Below are 27,568 nucleotides of genomic sequence, written 5' to 3'. Positions count from 1 at the left end.
TCTTGAAAGGATTCATTTCGAACTTTGTTTTCTCGGTTTACAATTATGCCGACGAGAACTACCATGTCGTATATGGGTACTGCTGCCCGCAACATAAAGACTCGAGCATGTGTGCAGAAGCTTGTAAAAATCTGCGCACCAACTAGTGCTGCCGACTGAACATAGCGGTAGATTTTCTTTGACTCTTTCATATGCCACCTGTCAAAAACACGTCTTTCTGTACGTTATTTGAAAGCACTCGTTGTTGTATTGCGACAGAAATATGATCGGGCGTTAATTTAGCGGTGTTACACTAACTGTAAATAAATATCTCCCAAAGACATATCCGTTTTGGCAACAGAATAACTGTACTTTTCACGCAGCTCCCGCGAAGTTGCACGTCGGACTCGTTGAACGTGCGAGTGCATTCTTCGTCAAATTTATCAAATGCAACAGTACTCTGTAAAATCAAGCTAAATTACGACGCAGTTATCATGCAGGAAATTCAACTCATTCAAAGGTCAATGTACTGTGCTCTTTCCTACTCCCCAGTCGATACAAATAGCATGAACAAGCGGTGTACGCAGTTGTGTACACCTAACATCAAAACTTTGTGGGACGCCGATTCTGCCACAACTTGGTATTTTAGTGGTGTTATAATGTAATGCGTTTGATCTAGCTGGTGAGTCCAGAGGCCGCAATACAAGTTACAGGCTGTAACATTTATTAGGAGGTTATGTTCCCGGACTTAGCGAGAATATAACTTTTTCGAACGTTTCACTTCCCGCGAACTTTTGCCGTTGGATGTACGTAGCGTCTGAATGCGTAATGCGGAACGGTGACTGCGCGCAAGGCTTTCATTCAATTGAAGTAAGGCAGAGGCGTAATCTGGCACAATTTTATTACGTTCGTGCAAACGCTGTTAGCCAACATTCGAGTGGCCAGCAGTAGCAAGCTTTATTCCCTTCGATTTTGCGTACAGTCGGGGCTGCGGTTGTGCCTGTAAATGGGGTAGCATAACGCTAACTCTACACTTAAGATAAGATTGGCTAGCGTTGCGTGTGTGTTTCGTACTAATTGTAGTTTTAATTTTAAGTAATTTATACGTCCTTCTACTTCACTGTAGCCCCCCCCCCTCCCCCCCTTTTTTTTCCATTCTAGATATTTGGCGCTGACTTGTCTCGGAATGAAGTTGACTTGCAATATAATATGCCGTATTAAAAGTAAACCTTTAGAGAGACACCAAACGGGAAAATGATTTTTTTTACTGCAAATTACTGCTTGACAATACCAAAATCACTACGATTTATGCAGCGAGAGCACGCTCGATAAGCGAGAAAAGAAAAACCTTGAAATTGACGCATCAAACACCGTGACGTCACAAATTTCGCACGGCATCTACTGAAACCTTCGTCATTCCCAGTGGGTAAATACGAAGTGCATCGTCCTCTGGGGAGCTCATAGCTCTGACATAGCAAGTTCGAGAAACTTTCGTTGTGCCAGTGTCATCCAAATGCGAATAAATGACCCTTGAAATCGGTGACGTCACGCGTGGAGATGTCGGTGGGAATGTTAAAAAAAATGACTTTGACCTTCATTTGCTTGCCGTTTTTTTATTACGTGGGTTACGAAAACAAAGGACATTATCGCCTTCGGAGAATAAGTTAGCGATCTAAACAGCTCCTCGTGTGAGTTCGATATTGAGCTCGACAGGCAAATGTTGCCGCTCACCTGCGGATCCAGCAGCGCATTCTTTAACGTTACCCCCGCTTGTCTGCGTGCGTATGCGTGCTATTTCTAGCCCACCGGGAAGCTTTCGGCGTACGCTACTCTTCTACGTGACAGCACCGTATACCCCGATGCGCTATGGTCTGCGCTATTGCCCGTTGCTGTTGCAGTGTGGACGTATCGTACGAGGCCATCGATTGTATCATCAGGTCGCGTGTTTGTCGTTTAACTCGGCACGAGCAACCGCGCGCTGTTTTTTTATCGTGTCTATTCGCCGCGTGTACCATCCGCATCACGTTAAACTTTCTTTTTATTTATTCACCTAATATTATTATCTATTTTTTGCGCGAGAAGAAGCGCTTTGGTCCAAATAACACACACGCACGCAGCTGTATGTAACCAAAAACAGTCAGGCTGTTTGTTCTAGATCTGCGGCGATTTGTGGCCGTTCGGTTTTGCTATCCGCAGGCAGTCTATAGGTTTCCCATCTTGGAACGCATCCCCACGCGTATCCCGTTGTGCTCTGTGTACACGGCCACACCAGTTTATGTCCCAGTTGCGGCTGCGCGGGATTTTTGTTTTACTTTTGCTAACAGTGTGTGTCGGTCGAAATGGGACGGTACAGTCTCGATGCGTCTTCTCCTCGCAGTCCGATTCATTAAATCTATTCTGGCGCAGTTAAAACGCGCATTGAAGTAACTCGCGCGGTTGTCTGTGCGTGCATTTCCAAGTACGCGGTTGTCCGCCGCGGTGGAGCGTGGTGATTGGGGTTACGGTATACTACGGAAAGGCGCGGGTTAGATTCCAGCCGCGGTGGGGGTCGCATTCGCATTACGATGGGGGCGACACGCTTCAGGTCCGCGTCCTTTAATTTAGGTGCACTTAAAAGAACACCACGTGGTTGAAATTCTCGGAGCAATTCACGACGGCGTGCCTCGTACCGTGTGGTTTTGGCGTGCAAAAACCGCCCAAATTAATTACTATCATCGTTCTGAACTTGTTTGTTTACCGCAGAGCAGAAGCGGTCGATAGTCACCTCGAGTTTACCCTGTATCCTATGCGAGCTGATTCAATTTTATCCCTTCGGACTCCTTCATTTGGTCACTCCACCAAACTCCCCGCCTTTCTCGACTACGTTGCCCATTCTTTGGTAACCGGTTGTCTGTCGTACGCGTTGAGTGGCCAGCGCAGGTCCATTTGTTTTGGATTGACGTCTACTCTGGGATATCTGCAACTTCTTACTGCCTGTTCTCTTACCCATTCTGCCGTCCTTCGATTACTTAATGTTACTCCCGTAATTTTAATTTGCATTGGCCGCTGTGGGTTGCTTAACTCTTGCTGTAGTTGCTTAGTTGTCGTTCACGTTTGAGTCCCATGTGCTAGAAATTATCATTCATTAATAAATACGCAATCACGATCGTCGACCGTGGGACCGCCGAAGTCACGTCACAAGCGCTATGTCGTTTTGCTTCGCGTCAACGTGTCTTGTTTGAAAACGTTCAGCCCCGATATTGCCGTAGCAGCGACTTCTTGTCCCTTTGACGTCGTTCTGTTCTCGCGCTATAACTATCATCTGGACTTGTACGTTTGACACACACACACAAAAAAAATAACATTGTGGAGGAGGAGGAGGAATAAATGAGGAAGGACAGGGAGGTTAGCTAGTTTTCAGAACTGAACATTGTGAGTGCGCGTAACGGACGGGATCTGTTTCCGTTTCTCTGATTTGGTTGCCACCTAGCGCGCACTTTGTCGTCATCGCGGTCTTTCTGCGGCAGAAAGAATAAAGCCAGGTTGTGCACCTTGGCCGTTCAGCGAAACGTTCCATCGGCGCTGTCGGAAGCTCTCTTCGTTCGACAGGAAAAGGAAAGGGGAAAAAAAATAAGTGAAACGATATCCGCCTTTGAGTCGGGAAAGGCGTGTATTTCATTTCGTTTTTTTTTTTCTTGTCGTTATCGGAGGCTAAGAAAAGGTGAATTACCCGAACGATTTCTACGTACATCCTGTGGGAACATTCCGCCTCGTGATTTCTGCGCCACATGCGTGGCGTTCTTGCCAACCGTTATGGAAGCGTCACCGATGATTGGAAAGAAGGTCGCACGCCTCCCGCTGCACTTGATATGAGACTTGAGGGTGAAAACTATTTTCATCGCTTATTTCCAGTCGATCGTATTCGTACCCCCCCCCCCCCCCGAATACTCCCTCACATCGTCTACCGTTGCCTCCGGGATCGTAGCAATGTGAAACCATAGTTTCCTAAAATTAACTAGAGGGGACTCTGGCGCTGTGATCGTTCACCGACTATGGGAATTACATGGGTGTGACATGGATTTCCCTATAGTCTTCGTGCTTGCGGGCGGCGAATCGCACTTGTGGCTTCGTTTGTTGCAGTGTTTTAATTTGTGTTCGGATGAAAGAATAAACCTTTTTGAACTACGTGAGCTGAATTGAAATGGTGATCCAAAAGATTAAGGTGGGAAAGCGTAACTGCCTATATTTACCGATTGTTGTATCGTGACAAAGCAGCGAGCTTCAAGCCACTTGAATCCAGAAGGAACATAAAGTACGAAGAATAGGCAAATACATGTACTACCCGAAATTCCCATGCTCGCTGAAGCGCCATGCGTTGTAGCTCCCATAGACACTAGCGCCAGAATTCCCTTTTGTATATATTAAGGAAGGAAATTATGTCGGAAACGTGTGCCTCACGTGTTTTTTTTTTTGTAATGCCTCCGGGATCGGCCCTCTGATCGGTGACGTCATTTGATGACGTAATAATGCACGTCGCGCAGGATATATTTTTTACGTCTCTGCAGTTCACATTCGGCAGAGTCATGAAGTTGTACGACGGCTTCATCGGCAAAATGGATATTGTTTGGCGTGCTAAGTGGCGAGGCATTTTGACTTTCGATAAGAAGGCCATAAAGTCTGAAAAACCAGCTACACATCGCTAATGCCGAAATAATATTGAATACGTGACGACAGAGACATCCGCCAATGATAATCTATGATAATTAGAAGGTGAGTTTATAGTGATATTTGCCACTCGACAGAGGTCCTCTGATGCGGAGAAGAGGGGCTTCAGCATTGGAAGAGCGAGTGACTAAAGAAAAATGAGAGTTCATCTTTGACGTCCGCGTTTTAACCGAAGCTTTTGCGATTAACCGAGTTCAGCGGCGGTGTCATACGCGGTAAAAAAAAAAAAAAAAAACCAGCGCCTGTGAGTTGTGTACAGACGTCTCACCCTGGAAGATGCATGCGTATTTCACATGCGTTAACATGCGTATTTGTCTTGGCTATTTGCGCATAACTGGTGCCCTATCTCTCGGGGGCTGTTGCGACCGGCCTTTGCAGCCACCGGAGACCCGCGATGAAGATGCCGAGGCAGCAGGAAGGTGAACTTTGTTAACAGAGTGTTCATTTACGTTCTCTACATGGTGAGAGAATCTCTGGCGAATGAGCTGGGTGGCTCATTATGAAGAGTACGTTTTTTCCCTGGATTGGAAAAAGGGTCCTGGATCCGTTGTCCAATCACAGGACGCACACCACATCAGACTGACGCCCTCACCCACCTGCGTAAACAAACGTCCACTACTGGAGCGTCACCACCGCTCTTTCCTGGGTCACAAAGGTGGCTTTTTCTTGCCGTGTGAATGCCGCTGGGTGAGGGGTCCCACGCTCGGACGTACGCGCGCATCAATAAGCAGGTTTAGTTTACCGTTATCGTGATAGCGAAGGTCAAGGGAATTGCGTTACCGTGCAACAAACGTTGCTTGTGGACAGCATCTTATCATTTAGCGGGATAGCGTTCACGTAGTTTACGTGCTTCAGCTAGGATGGTGGCGCCACCTATCGGATGGTTAATAAGTTAAAGAACAGTGAAAAGTACAAAAAAAAACGAGGATGTTTGCCTATGACACCGCGCGAAGTATCGTTAGAAATTTATTTTAGTAATAATAAAAGTAAATAAATGTGAACCACGCACCAAACGCTAAAACATTTATGTTGCCGATTTGTTTACATCGAACTTATAGTCAGGAAGCGTGGAAGCTTGGGCAAGTTGGTAGGACGTAACTGAAAGCAGGAACAGCGCAACCTAGAAGTAGTTACTTCGTAACTACGGAAGCAAGAAAAAAAGGACAGAAAAGAGCGCTGCTTCAACAAAGATTTAATATTTAATATCGGAGTGGTGTACATATATAGGCGAAAAATGAGAAAATTGGGCATGCGTAGAAGCGCTCTTTTCTGTCCTTGTTTGCGCTGTTCCTGCATTCAGTTATAGTTAGGCCTCGATGCGTCCGAAACGAGAAGCAATCTCAAAAACTACAACTTATCCGTAATACTCGGTCGTCGAAGCTAACTGAAGGCAATCGAAGCCACTTTAAACAGTCGTTTGCTGTGAACAAGGGGAATCTTTCAACAACTGTGCTAATCTCGCTTGGAAGCGGGCGTCCGAGAGTACCGCCTTGTTTGCGTCTACTAGGTACACCAACGCTACCACGGTAACGTTAAATTTGAAAAATACCGCTCGTACGGTACAGGTAACGTACGTATGTGCGCATGCGCACTTCGATACCGCTGTCGCGGTACACCCGGTATCCCGGTATACTATAACTAACAGGTCCACCGCACGAAGTTCGAAATGTACCCTGAACTCGTCAATCGATGAGCGGGGTGAGTTGTCGGGGGTGATGCTGCTCTCTCATCCAAGGAAGACGTCGAGACCGCGCAAAACCCTTGTGGTCGTCTCGTGGAACAGCTTACGTCGTCGGGCGGCTCGGTGCCCCACTTTCCGGCTAGGAAGGACAATACATGGCGGACATAACCCGGCACCCCTTCGGCGACTTGCTTGATGATCAAGAAACTCTGCTCTCCCTCGACAGCCCAGGTGCCGATCGTAACAGGGCGTAGCAGTGATCGGCCGTTTTCAATATGGCATTCTGATTTTTTATCGATTTGGTGACGTGAAATGACTAGTCACGTTTCATTTTTGCATGAACGCCATACTGTTTTTGTGGTTTGTAGCAACTGAGGGGTGGCACTGCCAACCACTTGAGCGATGGTCCAATTGCCGGCCTGGTGGCAGGAAAAAAAAACATTCAAGGGTCATTGACTGTGCGTTAGAAAGGATAGTAATATACAAATTAGTACGTCAGACACGTGGGGGGGCAAATTTTCGCTCCGGTCCCCCGGACTCGCGATAGAGTTGCATCAGCCCTGGTGCGAGCCCAGTGTCCTTTTTCCTCTTACTAAACGTCAAATTTGACGATGTTCTGATTCGAAGATGTTTCCGCCACCCAGCGGGCTGTCCTCAACGGGGTTACTGCAGTCGTTGGAGAGGGGGTGGGGGGCTTTGCAGCGCGGGAATCGCGCTGTAATCGGTGCCGAAGAAAACAGTATTGAATAGTTCGAATGCTATTTGCCGATCGATCGATAATTTCTTTTTGCCAAACACTTTTATTACTTTACGAACAGACTTTGTACGTGTCATTCTTGAGTGCTGCAGCGTATGGGCTCCGGAATGAACTGTCCGTACTCGTTGTGCTTGAACTGCAGAGCGGCATGCGAGCATCGTCACCGCGAAATGTGAGCGTGCGGATAGGATTGGTCTGCGTGGGTGCCGCCGCCAGCGTCCAATGGCCCCGTGCCTAATTGGCGTGGCCGTTGCTTCTAAGTGCTCCCCATTTCTTCCTCACCCTAGCGAGATCTAGTTGCTCGAAATCCGCGGCGTGCCGCCTTGCGGTTGTCTTGGAGACCCTGTGTCAGCTTCCTTGCGGGATCGTGCAGTTCATAGCCGCGAGAGGGAGGGGGAGGAGAGGGGCGTCCTCGGCAGTACCATTACGTTCTTGGTGACGTCACTATTGGCTGTGGGAATGCCTATGTGGGGCTACCCCAGTATTACGATTTGGTCCCCGCCAGAGATGTGAGCTGGCACCGCGATTTGGCGATATTTACTGTGCAGTCGTAAGCAGGCTCAAGAAATACTCGTAAACGTGATTATAGTTTTAATTATTTGTTGTCACCTGTTTACCCAATCTCTTCGAAATGATTGATGCCGTGGGCGAGTAATGAGCAAAACATTGAAACTTCTGTGATAATACCTAGCATACTATTCCACATCAATTATGTGATGGATGCGAATGAAAGGGAGGTGGTGTGTTTGTGTGTGCTTTTGATATACACTCACCGTTGTGTGACTACTCACTCATTCGCTGAATTGTCACAATGGAGTATTAAGCTGCACATCGGGTGTATTGTTACAGTATGCAACGCGGCACAAAATATGCCAGGTAATGTTTGAACTTGTTTGCCGGTCGTGGCATTGTCCCACGGAACCGTCGCAGGGGCACAATACTTGTGTGGACTGCTATGTACGCTGTCGTTCTTTACGAAAGGGAGGGAACACGCGATTACGTGACCTGCTCTCTACAACGGCTGCCTACAATATGTTGTAGTGCTTGTCTTGCGGCCATAAGTCGTTGTTATATTCGCCAATAGATGACGCTAAAAGCAAACGTCTTTTCTTTTGCTGTCGGTTCATGACGGTCCTGTAGGCAACCGCTGCAGAGCTTGAAGACAATCGTCTTTTGGTGGCATTTGCAGGGAAGTACGCAGATGCGCGTCCAATATATAATTTTTTTCATGTATTGCTCGCTTGCATGCCGCGATCACCTCATTTGCGGTTCTTTCCTTCTTGCTCGAACTTTTCTTTGAATTGTCTCGCACGTGCGACCGAGGTCGCGCCTTGGTTCGTTCTCTCCTTTTGTTTGATTATTATTTCTTTTTTTTCCCATTTTTCTTTTTCCAGAACGACTACAACCACGCGTTAGCGCTCAAGAGAAAGCTGGACGACGACGTAAGTGTGCCTGTTTTAAAACTGCATGGCTCTTATTTCGCGGTTTGCGTTTCATTCTTGTTTCTTGCTATGCTGCATGTAGCCCTGTACTTTTATTTCTCTTGCTGTCTGATTTCGTTTTTTCCCGTTTTTACCGACTTCATTTGTCGTTTATTTCGACTATGCACAGCTGTCGCCAAAACAGGCCTCTGGCGTTGAATAGAGATCGCGGGTGTTGCCCTCCTCTCCTCTCCCGGTGGGGTTGTCGACCGCTGTTATTATACATTAAAACATATCTATGAACTATCCATGAAGTTTCACACAGTTTTTCTCGGTTTATAAACATTACTACTCCTCTTTCTGATTTGGATTGTCGTTGTTACGATGCTTCTTATTCCTTGTCGTTGTTACGATGCTTCTTATTCTTATTCCTATATCTGTACTTCACGTGTTTTTGTTTTGTTTTTCGGCGTGTGCCGCGCACACTGTGTGGTTTGTGTAATTACTGTCTCATGGATACGATTGTCGAGATTCTTATCGTGTACTGTGTTCGTGCGGGGTTTCGTGACCACTTTTGTCTCGAAAAGATGCGTCTGTCAAAGGAGCGAGGAGGTGCCGCTTACCCTCCGTTTCCCTTGATTTTTTTTTCTTCGGTTGTTAACATCCCGTAATAACAGATAACGTCATGCAATGCATTTTCAATCAATTGGGGAGGGGGGTGGGTTGATGAGGGGCACGCCAGACAGCCAAAAGTCAACATCTTTTGAAGTGGCTTCCCAACTCGCGTTCTTGCTTCTTTTCCACCCCCTCCCTTTTTTTTTTCCTTACGCTGGTCACTATTCACCGCATGCACACACTAATCGTCATCCGGCTTGAAAACTTTGTGCTTTTCTCTCAAGAATGCTTATGCAACGCTGATAACACGCATGTCGTTCGTGACCTGAAACTGGGTGCGCGCGGCGATAATGCAAAGAAACGAATGCTGGATGACTGTTATTGTTGCGGGAAAAAGACAAAAAGATGTTTTTTTTTTTTACTCGAGCGTTTCTTAGAGTGGACTCATTTGTTTCTGCGTGTGCTTCAAAACATCCATGTGGCGTTCCCTCCTAGTTTTTTCTTCTCTGTGTACAGTGGGTTAACACGTTTTTCGCGTTTGTGTCGTATACTCCCTGAGGTCATATGACTCATGTACGAGCGCAGAACACCAAAACGATAATGACTGCGCTTTACGAAGGAAGGAGAGAAAAGGGCAACCTTGGGCGTCGCAGTCATGGCGGGGCTTCGCCACTCGTGATGGACACGCTTGCCGCAGCAGGCCATCATTTCCCGCTGCTGCCAGCGGTACTTGAGACAGCGTAGGGTGTCCTTCAGCGAGTTACGATCACTGTTGTTGCAATCGCACAAAAGCGCACTTCGAAGGTTGCAACTTTCTTGTGTCCACTATTTCTGCTGGCCTTCTTGCGGGGTGGGGGGGCAGAATTCGAATTTGCCCGCCCTTTACTTTCCAGTTATCGGCTAAAGACAGACGCCGAACGTATAGCAGAGCCTAATATGAGTTGCAACACGCTGGCTGTGGTTAAAGTACCGCAGACTGAGTGAATACAGTTCAATTCTTTTCTATGTAGCTGCCGATTTGTAGGCGCCATTTGGACGGTGCATATAGCGCGATAACAGAACGACGACAAAGAGGCAAGAAGGAGACGACCTCTTTTTGTTGTCTTTCTGTTCTCGCGCTATATCTACCGTCATGTCATACCAACCAGCCCAAACCTCCACACTTCTTAGCGCCATTTGGAGCCCAGACAGCGTGTTGCTACTAATATTGAGCACGGCTGTATATCGCAATTTCCCTTCGTCTATAATAAGTGTCGCTACTGAAACTTTTATAAGAACGAGAGTATAATTTAAAAGCTGGCTGCGCTCTGCATGACCTCAGATTTGGTGAGCCGCGCTTCGCCCATTTCAGAGGCGATGCTGGGTTGAAAGGCACGTTTTCCGCTGCAGCCGCCGGAGGGCGGCACGTGATTTGTGCGCGTTTTGCTTCCCTTCCGTCGGGTGTCGCCAGCTTCCGAGGTCTGGCGGTCGTCGCTGCGCTGGCACTCTGGAGGTGCGCGCGCCGTTCTTAAACCTGCATGGATACGCAGTAAGATTTTACCGGTAATCAAATAAGCGAAGGGAGATAACGTTGTATTGTTTTACGCTGATCTCACTGTTACTGCGCAGAATGAACTGCTTGCCAAGTGGTTTGAGGAAGTATGGAAGGCGAGGTTGAGTGCACTGTACTAGAAGAAATTGGAACGGAGTGTATAAAGGGCAGCAGTTACACAAGGTGCAGATGTATGGCACCCACGTTACAAGCGCTACCATTGTTTACGCAGCTGCCAGTCCTTTCTCGGGCTCTGTAAGGCCAGCATGGGCTTTCTCTATCGGCTTATCGCTTGCACATCCGGTTTGAAGTAGCTTTCTCTCGCTCTCTTGTCGATGGCTGCGCGTGGCATGGCAGGGACCGGATGTGCGTCGCTAGGAGGGGGGGTTCCGCCTCTTTTTTGTCCGGCCTAATGACTTACCATGCCAGCCAGAACACAGAACGGCTTTGGCGGCCGTCGGCTATTCGCTCGGCCGCCTGTTACGGATTGCAGGTCCCGTAATGAGGCGCGCAAAAGTGGCTGTTGTTGGCTTTTGCCTGCATAGACCGTCTGGGTTGCTCGTTCTTTATGCCCATTTGGCACTCGTGCACATTTTTTTGCTTTTTTGTATTTGTGTGAGTTGTGTGTTGGCTGTCAAGGATGTTCTGAAGCGCGGGCAGCAGACGCAGCGACCGACTGCGAGGCCCGCAATTTCTCATAAATGCGAGTGCTGCCAGTCTCTCTGACCAATACCGGGTATAGCTTGATGGTAAACGTTTGTTTTGGACCTGCCCTGCGAGTATGATATGCAGGGCTTTATCGTATGCGATTGCGTTGTGAGAGAAGGGGCAGGGAGTTGCGGTTGTCTGTCCATAGATATTGTAATATTCCGTAGGTTTGCCATTTAACGTGTTGTGCGTTATAGTATAGGAACATTCGTTTTTTTCCTTCTTTTTCGGCCTCCATTTGGTGGTGAGCGAGTCCTGCATTGAAATATTTATTGTACGTTTCCGATGTCACTGTGGCGGTGGAAGGATGTGTCCGATCATGGCTGCTAAGTATAGGAGCTGTTGAAAGACATTTTGGTACATTGCAGCTCGGTCCTGCATTGAAATATTTATTGTACGTTTCCGATGTCACTGTGGCGGTGGAAGGATGTGTCCGATCATGGCTGCTAAGTATAGGAGCTGTTGAAAGACATTTTGGTACATTGCATTGTCTAACCCGTTACAATAAAGAAAACAGTGATTGGATGGGTGTAAGGACCGGGTTTAAAAAGCCGCTCTTTGCTGGGCGTCGACAAAAGCACGCTCTCTCGTTTCCGCATGCTCTCTCCTCGTTGTTCGAAAGCGTTAGGAAGCAACACGCAGGGCCACGGTGTTCACGCTGCATACGTAGTGTGCCTGGATGCGTGCGGAGAGAGCGCTCACCCAGACAGGCACCCTTACGCATATGTAGCTTCCGGTCTCGGAGGTTGTCGGTGCCTTTATCGGCTGGTGGACAGATGGCGCCACCAGTTCCGTTGGCACTCGGACGCGCAGTCGGAGGTGAAGATGGGCCGCTTTCAGCGCCGCGTTTAGTAGTGTTAGCTCGCAGCTTTCACATGCGGCTCTTTTACTCCTTACACAAGGGATGTAGGGTTACGATAGAACGAACTTGGACATGTTGGTGAGACAAAGTAGAACACGCAGCGCAAAAAAATGACGGGTAGATAGGAAGGAAACGCACGTAACGCTGGTGTGATTGCGGTTTTAGCTTGAACCGTTCAAAATTGATCCCCCGCCCTCATGGTGATTACACAGCAGTTACAAATCACACGGCGTTATTAAACATGTCACCCATGAGTAATTGCAGTACGTAATTGTGTGTAACGAACAGCAGGAATAGTAGTAAACGACATCCGTTGCTTTCTGTCCTGCCAGAAATTACTTTTGTGAATGCTCGTTTACTTGTCTAACCGCGATTTTTCGGGCTACACTGTTCCACTTTGCGGTTGAGTGGAAAAATGAGTGAAACAGAAAAAAAAGTATTAATATGCATAGACGTGCGTAGGGTTGTTTGTCCATTACGAAGAAAAAAAAATGTGCCCCCCCCCCCCCCCCCCACCACCACCACTCTCCCGCATTGTTGGAGTCCGACAGAACAAGTTCCGCAGTGCATGCGAAATTGAAAATTGAGTCGATGACGTTCTGCTCACGACGGCCTGCGATTCGACCCCGGCTTGGCGAATATTGGAAGTAAACTGTTCTTGAAATTCAACATTTAGTGTTCTTGGTCGCCGTTGCATGGCCGTAACGCATTGAAAAATGTCCTGATCGGTCAGATGGTGTTAATGTGCGGCGTGGAATGGGCGCAGGAGGCCTTTTTTTTTTTGGCAATCTTCAATAATCTGTGCTAGCCGATCAAGTGCCTGTATGTTTTTATATTTCGTCACGCCGTCTCGTCCTCTGTGGGCTTGTAGCTGGGACCCTGTACTGTAATAGGTTTGACGCACCACGGAAAAACAGTGATGTGTGCAGAGAAACACACACAGGTGTCATCCCAAATAAAATAACGGCGTTCAATGTCCCCCTTCTCCCTTTAGATTACTATAGTCGGTTACAGCCAAAGAATAAATGTAAGCTCCGCCCACAGCTGTCACCGCCTTACCCAGACAGATTTTTGTAAATACCCCACTAATTGCAGTCGCTTATTTACGTGACGTGGGGACCTTACACCTATTCCAGGCATACGAGTTGGCCGTACAAGCACGTGTTGATTTAGAAAGTATTGTCTAAAAATTTTACTTCCTGGCAAATTTCATCGAAAATTGCGACTTCACTGCTCAGCCAAACGTAAGATATTAACAGTAACGGACAAAGTTCAATTCATAATATGCGTAGCTCTTGCACTGTGAGCGAAGAAGTGCTTATGGTTTGAACGGAAATCGCCATAGTTCTGTAGCACGGGTGATTGACGGGCGCGCCGCAGTATAGGGTTGGAGCGCGTAGGTTGTAACCGACTATAGGAAGGCTCCTGACGGCCTCTCCCAACGCCGCGTTCCATGGACATGTGCTGGCTTCAGTGTGAAGGCCCACGTCCCACGCCTGCACGTCACAGGAACCGGGTTCCGTATGGCGTGTTGATAGCACGAATAGGGAAGAGGACTGCGATAATAGTTGCGAGAAAAAGGTGAGGATCATGAAAGGCGACGAACGAGTTCTCCTGAAAATGCTGCCGATTGTTCTAAAACGGCAGCAGGTTACACTAAACTTTGCTAAGTATAAGGATTTCGTGCGGGTTGTCTTCTATATAGCTTTGCGGCGGCAGGGAGACAGGAAATCTCTGCACGCGTGCTCCTTCGTGATCGTGAACCGTGGTGCGTGAGCGCTGCTTCTTCGTTGCCATGCAACGCTGTAGGACTTGCTCGTTGTCGGCGCTTGCCGTGCATGCTTGGGAATAAGTTTTTACCGTGGCGTTAAAGCTGCGGTCACTGTCGCACACACTGGGCCGATTTCCAAGTGGCTCAGCTGCACTCTCCTCGACGGTCGTAGTGTGCAAGCGCAATTCTTAGGCGGTTCGTGAACCTTGGGAGAGAGAGAATCAGCGCGGAAAACAGGATGAAATGCAGACGCGGCTCTGTTGGTGTTCGCGCCGACCCTGAAAGAGAGGTGCGCGCGCCCTCCACCGCCTCGCGATGTTTCTTTCCTCGGGCTTTTTACGGTCGCGCAGATCTGCCTCTTTTTTTTTTTTTTTCTTTGCTGGCATCGCCGAGGAAATGTGACGCTCGCAGGTGGCACGATGTTGTGTACCTCGCGCGTGCGTTTTTCATTTTCGAGCGCCGTCGGTCAGTCCGTGTCCGACGTATGGTGGTCCGGCCGCTTGGCTTGATGGTCTCCCACTGGCTTCACCCTCTCTCTCTCTCTCTCTCTCTCTCTCTCTCCGTGTCACGTGGTGCAGGCGGCGAGCTACGGCGCTTGTCTGGCCGCCGTCGCAGCGTCTACTAAGGTCAATGTCAGGGCGGCCATTGTTCTCCGCGCCTTTTGTCTTTTACTTTTTTTTTCGCATGCTTTTTCGTTCGCATGGTTCGCTTTTAAATCGCCGCTGGAATCGTTTCACCTTTTATTTTATTTTCGCTTCCTTTGTCCTCGCACCGTGCGAAGGAAGCCCGGCATTGCTCGGCATGCGCCTTTGTCCGTCTCGCATCGTTCGCGCCGTGCGGCTTTCTTTCTTTATTATCTATGTTACCCATGTACGACGACGCCGCTGGCCTGCCTGCTCGACGGTGATGGTTCACGCGCGTGAGCGTCGCATTGTGCCGCAGCCTTCACGTCTTTCTCTGCGAACGTCGGCGTCGCTGGCGAAGCCGCGCTTCCCTTTGTGCGCCGCGCGTTCCTAGAGAGGGGTGGGAGGGGGATTTACGACGCCTCGCTCAGTATTGTCTTCCCCGCGCTCATTACGTCCCCCTCCCCCCTCTTTTTGTTTGTTTCGTTCCCCTCCCTTGTGACATTGTTTCCCTATCGTCGTCGTCGTGGCCGACGTCATTCTCAGCCGAGGTGCACGCGGCGAGCATTTCGAGCTCTTCTCGCGGCGCTGGCTTTGACAGTTTCGTATATTCACTGCGAAGTTGTACGTGGCTATGATAAGGGCAATGTGCCACGAGTGTGCCGTAACTACGATGCAGATGCGAAGCCAGTAGGTTAGGCAACCTCCGAGGGTCTCTGCCCTTGCAGGTCGCCTGCATGCTCGTTTCGGGGTTTCGCCACTGTATATAATATAGCTTGGAATGATACCCGCCGTAGCGTGAATCGCCAGCCTGATTATTTCCGCGTTTTCAATATACTTAGTGTAATGTCACCTAAAGCGAAGTTTGAAGTTCGTCTTTCTGACAGGTGGTCAGAGGGACACGAAGAGCTGAAAGAGGAGGCGTACCGATACACCTTGGCTCGTGGTGCACGCCGGGGGCGCATGTTTCAGCTTCCATGCTATGTCTGCGCATCGCCGATTTGGGCGGTAGCTCATTTTTTTTTTCACTCGTCTTCCGTTGACTCACTGGCCCTTTCTATTCGTTTGTCTGATACTGTAATATATGCCGCCATATTTAATGGTTCAAACGCGCTTCTTTTGTATGCGGTGCAGCTAGAGAAACGGTACTGATGTGGGCGCGTCAGAATGTCTGCACGAATGATGCATTCGGCGCTTCAAGAAACGACGCGCGATTGGGAACATTATTCGTGCAAGAGCGTCCAAAATGGCCTTCTTCGAATTTTTTTCGAAGTTCTCATATTTCGTTTCAAAGGCTGCTTTGAGGAGATACCGCCTTTTTAGCTCTTATAGACGATTCTACGTGAGACGCATAGGCGCCGCCAGCTTGGGCTGTTAAACATGTTTTCTTATTTCTGTATGCGGAGACGTTGCTCGATAGACAGATGTCACATGCATCACTCAACCGTTTTCTGTGTGGATGTTATACCCGTAGCCAGGAATTCTTTCGCCGGAGAGGGAGGGGGGGGGGCACTTGCTGCAGACGCCGATCATTTCAAATACACCTTTTCTGTCCTTTAAAGGCGAACTCTGGCGCATTTTCGACCATACTGAGAGAATGCTGTTTTCAAATAGCATTAAAAGCTCCTGAAAAAGCTAGGGATGGTTCATTTTGCCCAGGCACTCGTCAAAAAAATTTTATTAAGCAATAAACGGCTTGTCAAAACAAACCGAAACAAGGAGCTGCGCTGTCATCCTTGGTGAGTATCGGATGACGTCACGAAAATTAGTCGTCGATGACGTCACGAGATCCGCTACACCCCTCCACGGCTGACCAGAATATAAGCATAGCGCGAAATGCAAGTTGGTGATGTCATCCGACGTGGAATCGAGTTTTTCTAGCTCGTGTGAACCTACCAGTGGCAAGTTAAACGATGATTGCAGCTACTATCTGAGCGCAGAAGCATTGCTTTTTTATTGCTACCCACCGGCGCATGAAGCATCTGACATGATTAAAATCAATTTCCTCGTTGCTCAATATTGTAAGGTGCGACGTCAACGACAACTAACACGCTGTATGCGGCTGACCAAACTGAACTGCGCTCGCGTTGTCGTCGCCTCGTAGAAGAAAGCGCGCGCTGCATCCGTATGCTGGGAAAAGTGGTGTTTTTGAAGAGTAGTAGTCCTTACGTCAGATACACAGGGTGGCCCGCGTTTACAAGCGATTCCAGCGTCGGCTACCAATTTTAAAATTTGTTTTCTAGAAACACTAAATGACTTGCGGTTGTAAAACTTTGCACATGTCACCATGGTACCGACGAGAACACATGTTGGAAGTTTTATTGAAATCTGTAAATGTTGAAAAAAAAAAAAACGCCGGAGTTCCCCTTTAAACAAAGTTCTTGGCACTGTGCCCCTTTGCATAAGGAGCTTTTAGTTTTCACATATACTTCCTTACGTCAACGTGTTAGCGGATACCGGTTTGCGTTTACCGTCCTAAAGGAACGCATGATTATCAACGTTTTAGCTCCCCACACCTGTCTCGTCTCCCCAATCACCGATGCGGCAAAATCACGAGGCATTTTTTTTTTATCGTGTACAGATCGTGTGCATACGAGGATACTAAATATGCAAAAAAGGGTTGTATAAATACAAGGTTACTGACACGATGGTGTCGACATCTTGTAACACTTTGTGCAACCACAGTCGTAAGCACGCTGGCTTATGCCTAAAGTTTTTGAGCTGGAAATGTTGAAAAAATCACAGCATATCCACGGAGTCAATCTCGATGAGTCGGGCGAAGCGCCTGTCTTTCTGTATGTCTTACCTGCGATACAGTAGTGGTGCAGGCTCTTCTCACAATCTCTTTCTGTCCGTCCGTGATTCTGTCCGTTCGTCCATCCGTGATTCTGTTCATGTTTTTGTGCGCCTGTCTGTCTTGGTGATACTGCCGGCTACGCCTGACGCAGGGCAAAGTTAGACTAGGAGGAGCTTCGCCCCTAAAAAGTAACTCATTCGTAATAATGCCGCAGCGAGGTTTTTACACCAGACGCACAATCTATGACGTTGCTCCAATAACGATTTTGTGATTGCCTGGTTCATTTTGGCGCCGCTAGATGACGCCACCTACCAGCCTGTCGGAAGCTCACACTTTACGGCTTGGATGTTCTAGGCTATTCTAACTTAAGTAATCCGGCTGAAACAATGTAATCGCTATTGGCGCTCACACTAAGACTTACTTTGACTGACGGCTGGAGTCTCCGTAATGCGGATATCGAGAGCTCGATGTGCGAGATAGGGCTTCAAACGTAAAGCCTATCCTGCGGGTAGTCTACGTTAAGTAAAGGTTTACGCTCCGTAAAGACCCGCGCATGCTCAGATTCTATCTGGAAAGACGGTAACGTTGAGATGTATTAGCACAAGCTGAGTCTTAATTTCGGTAAAACACGCGCCTTCGACTTCGCATTGAAGAGTTCAGTACGATAGCGATTTCCGCGTGCACATGCACACACAACAGTGTTTTCGGTTCTCGGTGGAGACCTAAGCTGTGCCGCTAGGAAAGGCGGAGTGTACATGACCATCGATCTTTATTTGCATCTACCTCGTATTTGCGCTCACGGCCAACGATTTTTCGCTCACAACGAAAGATGCCTACACCGGGAATTCGGTCGCGTTAAGATTGCAGCCATTACTGTAACATACTTGCTTATAGCAGTGTCTCTACGAAGGAAACCTTTAGGCGGAGTAAATTCATCAGTGCAGGGCTCCGCTAGCAGCAACCGCTCTGCGGGCCCGGTCGATGGGACTCAGCTGATCTGCTGTGTTCTCGATGGCCAGCAGCTCCTTCTATCTCTCCGTGCTGTGGCATTCTGTATTGGTGCTGTAATGCGCTTCATTCTAACTGGTGAAACGTGAACGTATGCGAGCTACGTTTCCAAAGTTGTCTTGAATAAAACCTGTATTGATCAGCTAGCCCAACTGGCCATTGTTGCACGATATGTTGATTATCTAAGGCAGATTGCGTCTTCCTCCAAATTTTTGAATCCTTGATAGCGTGACTCGTCAAAACGATTGGATGGAAACGAAACGGAAGGGGCGGAGTTTCTTGGCGCGAAATTGAAACCTCGCCCGAGCCGTTCCCGAGAGAAGCAGGGCGTGGTCGGCGAGTACGTGCGCGAGGGATGTTCGGCAGCGCGAGAATCCGGAACCGCGTGTTCTACGAAAGGCCCGACGCTTTCGCGACGCCGCTGAAAAGGCATCTATCTGCGGCGCTCTGTCGTCTCCCGAAACGGAGCTCAAGAGAAGCGGCGTTCATCTTTTCGATTCGTGTATTTGTCTTAGCCGGAATGCCTTCACCACCACCCTCCCTCGTGTGTCGGTCGGCGTCACATGGCGACCACGTGTCTTGGCATTCCCAACTCGCGATGCAGCAGCGGAGGCGGCGAGTGCGCTTTCCTCCCGGGCTGTTGACGGGTCGGACAGTCGGGGTTATCCACTGCGCGCAACGCTCGTCTGTTTTTTTCGTGTCGCTTCGCGAGCCTGTGCATGTATAACGAGAAAAATTTCGTTTCAAGTTCTGGTAACATTACAGCGGCAACACAAACTCGACGCCTCACCGTGCACAGAGGAGGAGGGGGGTTCAGTTACATCAGTTGTAGCCGTTCAGTACATACCTACCGGTGTTCGACGAGCATTTCATGCAAGGTCATCTTGTTTATTTAGTAAGTGAACCTACCTTTACTTAGCATGTCGCAAAATCCGGTAAGTTAGCCGCAGTGGGTGGGGGGTGGGGTGTCATTTGGCTAGTCTGGCGATTCCGTGTGAACCCCTGGCACGGGAGGGAGAAAGGGGGGGGGGGGGTTAGTTGAAGCAATGCTGTGCGGAGCCCCTGATGGACCAGTGATGGGTGGTTCGGGATAGATCACCGTCGCGTACTGAGCGGGGTTGTTTGGCACTTGTCCATTTAATTTGCCGGCCCTAACAGCAGCCCTACCCTGAATTTCCCGAGACACTGCTTACACAGCGCCCATTGGATGAACAGGTGATATGCCGCCTTGGGTAGCTGTCTTCAGTTGAGAGAGACTACAGAAATATCGAGACACCGCTAATGCCGACTAACCAATTGAAACGCGCACAAACATGGTGAAGAAAGAAGGCGCGGAAACCTATCAATCCGGTAATTGGGGGGTCTACAAATAAAGCTATCTGTTAAGGAGTTAGATTTTTTCTTTGTTAATGCAAATTAATCTATGGTTGACTCGCACGTACGCTGCCACGGTAATCGCTATGATGCCTCAGTCATTAGACGCGTTTCTGCATTAATGTGCATGCACAAAACTGCGCACCCATCGAAAGGGATGCTCTGCGCGGAATTACGCCACTACTCTCGAGAGTCAGTCGGCACTCCGGGGTAACTGGCGAACGAGCCGCGAAAACAAAGGTTAAAACGACGGAAAAGGCGCCGGTACACAAACCATAGTTTCTCACAATCGTGCCTAGAGGGAAATCTGGCGCTATCGAGCTTCGAACTTGACTCGGATTTGTATACCTCGAAGACGCGTCTGGCTTCACGTTAAAATGATTGATTTCTTACTTAAAATGCCTGCAGTAAGCTATTTATTTTTGTCATTGCACAGAAACGTGTTTTATTTACCACTGCAACCTTCTGCGTCGATGTACAATTTTACGTAGCGTAAGAACTAATCAACGGCCGCTAAACTTGGCAGGCAGATGACAAAGCGAGCGTTCCCTCCACCACTTTTATGTCGTGTTTTTTTTTTCCTTCGCCGTTTGGTTGTGCCGTCAAGGTGAGTGGACATTTATTTTAGAATACGGTACGCGTGCATGAGATCCGCTTATAAACGTTTTGTTTTAGAGAAGCTTTATTTACGCAGTAGCACAACACAAGCCTCGCGGACGCACATACAGTCATTCCCAGCGCTCCAATATCGCCCCTTGAGAAATTCCCATAGACGGTGGCGCCACACTTCCCTCTAGGTATTTGTGAGAAACTCTATGGTACAAACCTACGTACGCCCTCTCCCTGCGCTCGGGAACGCCACCGAAGCGTGGCGTCTGCCGTTGAGCGCGAAACCGAAAAGACTGTGGTGTGTACATGCATAGCACGTGCCCCAAGTTCGCTTCAGTGAGGCGAAAAAAAAAAAACCAAAACAAAGCAAATAAAAGAAAGAAAACCCAAGTATAGGAATAAGAAGTTGGGAGCCGCCGTGCGCCTTAGAGGTCGTGGGATCGGATCCTCTCGCATGAGCTGTTATCTCGCGCTCTTTGTTTTTTTATTTTTTCGTTTTCTTTGTGATCTCGTGGCGCCGCTGCCCTTTCCCGGGCGCACCGGAACCCATTATTTGCATGTCACACGCTCGCTGTTTATGGCGCTCGGCGTGCGTTCGTCGTCGGCTTGTCTGCTGGACAAAGTGCCGTGTTTACTCGAATATTACACAAACTCCCCGTAACGTCCGCCTGTTTTCTTTCGTACCTGCCGTAATTGCAGGTGGGGGAGAGGAGGCAATGTGACCGATCGAGGCCTGTTTGCCAAAATGGTTTAATTCAACGCCGGCTGGTTGGATTCTCGCGCGAAGTTTCTCAGTTGGTTGCCCCTCTGGCTTGCAGGTGCAGGTCGACGAAAATGTTTAATTTTCAATATCGAAGGAAGTAGTGTTTTGTACCTGTCGTCTGGTGCGTGGAGTGCGTTCACACGAAGTATCAATGATATAATATGTCCCTCTTGCGGTGACTTGAAATTGTTTGTGCTCCCTTAATTGGAAAGAAGGGCACTCTTAAGTGTATGATTTTTTTTCCGCTGGACACAATATTAGTGACAATTAACAGACAGTTATGCCAAGAAAGGTATAGGGGACGTTATTTGTGGTAATTGAGACATAAATCTGAAGTGGACGAAAAGGTGACTGCCGCTGGTAGGAACCGAGCCTGCAACGGTGGCAGGGTTATCCGCTTCAATATTGTTATTACGACTAACATCCGCTATATACTTTCCGTGGCCCGATTGTCTGTTCTCATTGTCTTGCGGATGCAGATGTGCGAGACGGCGGCCAGCGTTCCACTATCCCCCTTAGCGTGTTTTCGGCCACTTACATCCTCTCCTCGGCAACTATTACAGGGATCGCGTCTTCCTTTTCTTTTTTTTTTCGCGTCGCGGGTGAGGCAGTACCGCTTTTTTGTTTTTCTCGGTTCCCGCGCTCTTTCCTCCCCTGTCTTCTCTCGGCACGAACGGGTGGGTGGGGGGTCACCTACGGGGGCTTCTCGGGCAGCGCCGGGCTCCTTGTTCATCTCGCATCGTCTGCGGTGGAATAACCGGTTTCCCGTCATTTCTGGTCGATGCACGACGACGCGGTGTGGGCGGCCGGGCTGCGTTACATCACAGGGCGAAGAAGGGCGATGCCGTGGGTTGCGGCTCTGCTTCGAAGACGCCTCCGCCGACCCATTGTTTTCTCGAAACGGGACGGGTCCGATGGGTGCTGCTCTTCTTATCCGCCGGTTAGGTTCCAGATTCGCTAACGCCCTCTCGTCCACGTCGAACGTGCTTGTGCAGTACCGCTTTTTCCTGGGGCCTTGCCAGCAATTTTCGTTAGCCGGAGAGCCTGTGTACGGTTGTGCGTGTGGTTAGTACGCAACTTGCGTTTAAGGTTGCGCTATTTGGAGCGTGATCATCCTCGGAGCAGCTGCGCTGCACGACAGAATTAAAGGAGGCACAGACGAGGCGCGTAGTCGCAACTCACCGCTGGTTCACAACATTTGGGAGTCTGTATTCGTTTGTGCCTTTCTTTTGTTTATGCCCTGTCCTACTGCGCAGTTGCTTAGAAAGTGTTTGTGCATGCGTATGACACATGACCACATTTTTAGAAAAAATATTGCCGTCGGCTCTCATCTTGATCGCATTTCTTCGCTGTAATTGGCTTCTTCACGCAAGCTGCAGATGGGAGTCAGTCACTTATCGTAACGAAATTGAATCATGATCGGTCCTTATCGTAATCAGCAGCGCACCTGTTAGGCGTATGGAAAATTGGAAAACAAAACGAAGAAACGAGTGAGGAGCGTTTGGCCGGCTCCTCCTCCTCGTTATACCAGTGCTACTTTCTTTCGCTGCGCTGCTGCCGCCCACACTGCTGATTTGCATACTCGGCCTCAAAACAGGGATTGTATATTTTAAATTAGTAGCGTGTGAGGAGGCAAGAAAAAAAAAATCAAGACAGTTGGCCCCTGCGCAGTTGTTCTCTCCCGTAGCACCTTTATTCGCGTAGGTTGTACGGAGGCGTGGGGTGTGGAATAGGTTATTGTTATGTTATTTTGTTCTGTTGGGAGCGTCTCGAAGAGGAGTGATGTGTAGTCTCCTCCCCCACCAGTTCCAGAGAGGCGAACACAATTGCTACTTGGGTCACGATTCGTGTTTTCTCGGTTCTTGAGCGTGCCTTGACGCTAACTCTGCATTTAAACATAGGTATCATCATGAATATATATATATATATATATATATATATATATATATATATATATATATATATATATATATATATATATATATATATATATATATATATATATATATATATATATATATAGAATGTGCGTGTGATAGAGTGAGAGCCAACATACTTATCTAGAAGTTGAGCACGGGCGCGCCACTTTGGCAGCAGAATGCGTAACTGTGGCTGCCGCCTTCAGGTACCAGCCAGTTAAGAGGTTGCGGGAACTCTTGCTGTTCGAGCACGCGGATCGAGAAATGGGGGACCTCGGATGTGTGCTGGCGAACATAAGAGAGCGGACAGAGCACCAAAGAACGCGAGGGGTGAGCGACTCTCTGGCCTCCCCTGCACCGAGACAGAAAGTCACGGTGGCCGCCATCTTTAGGTACGTAGCGCAGAGACGACGTCTGTGACGTCACGTGCAAATTAGGTATAGGCACTACGTACAGCACAAAACAAGTGAACAAAACCCCCTAAGAGTAACCAGTCGTGCTGCAGTCATGCTTTCCAGCTCCGCTTACATGTTGCCTTCCGTCGACGCGCACCTTGCTCACATTTTATTTATTTATTTATTTATTTATTTATTTATTTTCGCTGACGCGGAGAGATGCAGCAAGCAGCTCGTACCGCATCTCCCCGCCTGAGCAGCACTGCGCGGTGCCTCTTGGCGAACGTCCTGGTTTCATCTCCCCACGAAGTTGTTCTTGGCGGCCGGTAACGAGTCGTGATGTGCGCGTGACAGTCGGGGCCTGTAGTCCTGCCTCCGGACCGCCGACGGGGAAGCGGCTTTCGTTGTGGAGGTCCCGACGCGCCGGGAAAGTGGTCACGCTCACGGCGCTGCAGCCGTTGCCTGCGCGACTGGCGGTGCGCAAGAAAGGTTGCGAAAGCCGCGGGCAAGTTTGTGGATCTAAACGATTGAATCCGTTTCACCCCAACACTGCACTGCTAACATGGTTACATCGACGTTTCGCCACCTATTGCAAGAGACATCCTCGGTATATATACTGGAGGCTCCCTGGACGCAGTCATAGTCTTCTCTGGACTGTTGGCGTGCACGACCCCCTAAAGAATCCGCTGCCAAGGCTGTGACGGCGGCTTTTGTGCTCCGGTGCAACAGCTCATAGACGAGGGGTATATTCTCTGTCAATGAAAACTTTGCGGGGCCTGTATACTGAGCGTGCGACGTGCATATGATGTCACGTCTGTCTGATTTGGTTAATACTGTTAAGTCAGCCATCTAGAATCAATTGTGCAGCGTACGCTACGAACCCTGGTACGAAAGTAAAACGAGATCCGCCATTTCAACGAAGGCTCCCTGCCTGCCGGCTTAACCCTCTCTGGGTTGTAGCCAACACACGTGGCCCCCTCGAAAAACGCACTGCCGTGACTGCGACGTCGGCTGTTGTAATCCCGTGCGACTCTTCAGAAAGGAGGCGGCCCTCCTTTTCGCTGAAACAACTCAAGAGGGTGTACTCTGCATTTTGGTCCCCCTGTATGTTAAAGTTTAGGGCACCAGCGTCACGTACTGTGAATACGAGACACGGGTTTGGGGCACTCCTGACTTCGAATTTTCGACCACCGCTCAAGGACTCGGCGTACACCTATGTACACGGTTTTTCATTGGCGTGCAACTCTTGCTGTACGCATCACTCTTCCAGGTATACAGAGTGGAGGACCTTCTTTCTCCAGCCTTCCATCCAATAATTCTTTTTTTTCTTTCTTCGTCGAGGTTAGCAGAAAGAACGTGGGGCATAATCACGCTTACCTGGCGTGCGGCATTGTTCGGCTTATTTCGATCTCGTGCGCCGACACACACACTCACACGCACGAGCTGCCCTGTAGTGAAACACTGCTGGTCTGCCCCCTCCCCCCTGGGCTTGCAGCACCCGTGGGCTGCTTGTCCGGCAAGTTTCGTATGCAGGACGGTGTGCGTCCCTACGCTGTGCCATACCGAACGTAACGATCCGCGACTTGCTTTCTCGCTTGCGTGGTGATGCGTGGCGCCTCCTCTTTCTCTTCTTCCTCTCTTGCTCAGCAATATCATTGCCTCCTCCTTTTCTCACTGTGCGTCGTCTTCGTCCAGGTGCATGCTCGCTTCCTTTCCTGCATGGATGGTCCATTATGTGAAATGGGCTGCCCTGGTTATCTTCTAGCCGGCTTCTGATGTGCGCCAGATGTGCCGTGTGTGTGTTGCTCACAACGTCACTCATGTCCCCCATCACGAGATGTTTTCTCTTTGCAGATTGAGAAAAAAATAAGCGAATTGTCAATAATGATATGCGAAACTGGAATAAGAACCATGGTTATTTTTCAGCAAGGATGCCCCAGGTTGTCCTGTATAAATATAAGTGACTAGAAAAAGAAAGAACAAAAAAAAAACAGCTTTGCCGCAAAGGCGAAGCGATGAACGCGATAGCAAAAGACAGCTTTGTCGCAAAGGTCAAGCGATGAACGTGATAGCAACAAATTGGAAGGTCACGTGCAGAATGGCAAGCAGATCAAAACTTGCCCCGCGTTTCTCGCGCACAAAACGTACTCACAGCTACAGATGAACGCGAATAACCGTCTCAGTAGTTACTTCGCTCTCTGAAAAGTGCGCCCTTTTCGCAAACGGAGACTGCAACAAGTGCAGTGACTTTTGTGTGCTACAACATAATCGTTCCGATGAGAGCCTAAGGCGTACGAACCTCCCCACCGCGAGATAAGGGCGCGCGAGTGAGTGTCGCCCCCCTCCTCTCCGCAAAGTACGCGTCGGATATGAGAGCGCGCGCCGCTGCGTCGTAACGATGTGGCGACGCGCGCTTATTTCGCCATCTTGCTGGTAATGGTGAAAACACGATCGTTCCCCCCGAGGTGCCCGCCAGCAGTGGTAAGTGGGAGATATAGATAGTGTAACGATACTTTGGGGTTGTTTAAGCTAGACTCATCTGAAGACCGTCGAGACGAAAAAGCGTGGGAGCGATTCCGTACAGGCAAGCGGTGACAAGTCGACACGATGATTTCGGGGAGCACTCGTTGGGGGTTTATTTATCTAATACAACTTAAATTTACGCAATGCACTAAGTCATGAATAAAAAACATCGAAAATGATGGCATACTCCTCGGCTTGCATGACTGGTCTCCGGTGGTGAGATGCACTGTTGACACCAAGTGCGCTCACCACCAAAAGGACCCCCTAAATAGGGTTTTCCAGCATCCACGGGTGCGCGGACCAATCAGGCAAGCCGAGGATAACCAATCCCAACATGAGTTTTCATGGTTGCGTGAAGCCTGACTCGCAACAAAACTGTAGCAGCTTTTTGAAACGGGTACATTCTCTAAAACGGTCTGGACGCGCACACAAGTGCTCAATTGTCGGCCCCCGATTGCCCCGGAGGACGCAAGCGGCGGCTCGTTCGTTTGGGGTGGGGGTGGTAGTGGTTAGAAGAGGAGAAAGGCACCTAATTTCTGCATCCCGGTTGGAAGCACGGGCTGCAGAAATTCGTAAAACATCGCAAGCACGGCGTGGTGCCTGGTTTGGCGCGAAGCGAACAGTGGCCGACCGGACGCAGCCTTTTCTGTTCAGACTCAATCTTCGTCGAGGCGCCCTCCTCGCGACAAGTCGTTAAATAGCGCCTCTAACAAGAACATCCGGCAAAAAACAAACTCCCGCTGTAGCTGAAAAAGAAAAAGCTTTCCGCGAGACATTGCATTCGCGACAATAGCTTGCCGTTTGAACGTTGAAGGAGGTGCTCCTCTATGGCTCAGTGGTTAACGCCTCGCACTCACGACTAAGAGGTCCCAAGTGCAATACCGCGCGCCCGGGCCTTTTCTGGATTATTTTTCTTTCTTGCGTTTACATACATATACGGTGAGTGACGCCGGCGGCAAAATCCATCCGAGATTGTCCATAAAATTGCGGTCGCAATAAAAACTTCCATTGTGACTGCTTCTAAACTCTCAAATATCTACATCAAGCTTGCTCAGCGACCGGAGCAAGAAGTCGTGGATGCATCGCTTAATCGGGAGTATTCATTGGTTAGATGTGGATTGGGTAGTATGACGTCGTGCCGGGACCACAAATAATACTGCCCTCCAAGCTCAATGCGACGCTGACCCCTGTTGTAAAACATCTACTGAAGTTGCCCCAGAAAGCGTTCCAAGTGCACGATTACGAGCGCTTGTGTCGGTCGACTCCCCATCGATGGCGAGGCATCGTGTTCGTACGGCGTGACGGCGCGTTAACACGCGGCAACGGTGGCGCCGGACCTTCACCACGAACGTTCACCCTGGCGCCCCTCTCAGCACAGCACGATGTCGCGCCTCCTCCTCCCCCGCTATCGGGCGCGCGCTTTGTTTTGTCCGGCCGCTACGCCCGTCGGATGTTCCTCTGGCCCCAATCTGATACGCCGCCGAGTCTCTCGTCTTATCTGGTGCTCGATGCCTGCTGCCACCCGTGA

The 27,568-nt window shown here is 49.1% G+C and overlaps 1 protein-coding gene across 6 annotated transcripts in view; it reads left to right on the top strand.

Annotated features, from left to right (window-relative positions):
- The window catches only part of heph (polypyrimidine tract-binding protein 1 heph), a 161,098-nt gene that overhangs the window by 51,368 nt on the left and 82,162 nt on the right, over window positions 1-27,568 (top strand). For all 6 annotated transcript variants that reach the window (XM_037432630.2, XM_037432632.2, XM_037432629.2 and 3 more), the window contains one exon: window positions 8,516-8,563. In XM_037432630.2, coding sequence (XP_037288527.1) covers window positions 8,516-8,563 — 48 coding nt within the window. The remainder of the gene's footprint in view (window positions 1-8,515; window positions 8,564-27,568) is intronic.

This window comes from Rhipicephalus microplus, chromosome 10 (assembly GCF_043290135.1).
Source record: "Rhipicephalus microplus isolate Deutch F79 chromosome 10, USDA_Rmic, whole genome shotgun sequence".
Lineage (NCBI taxonomy): Eukaryota > Metazoa > Arthropoda > Arachnida > Ixodida > Ixodidae > Rhipicephalus > Rhipicephalus microplus.
Note: the sequence above shows the minus strand (reverse complement) of the source record. Positions and strands in the feature narration are given on the sequence as shown.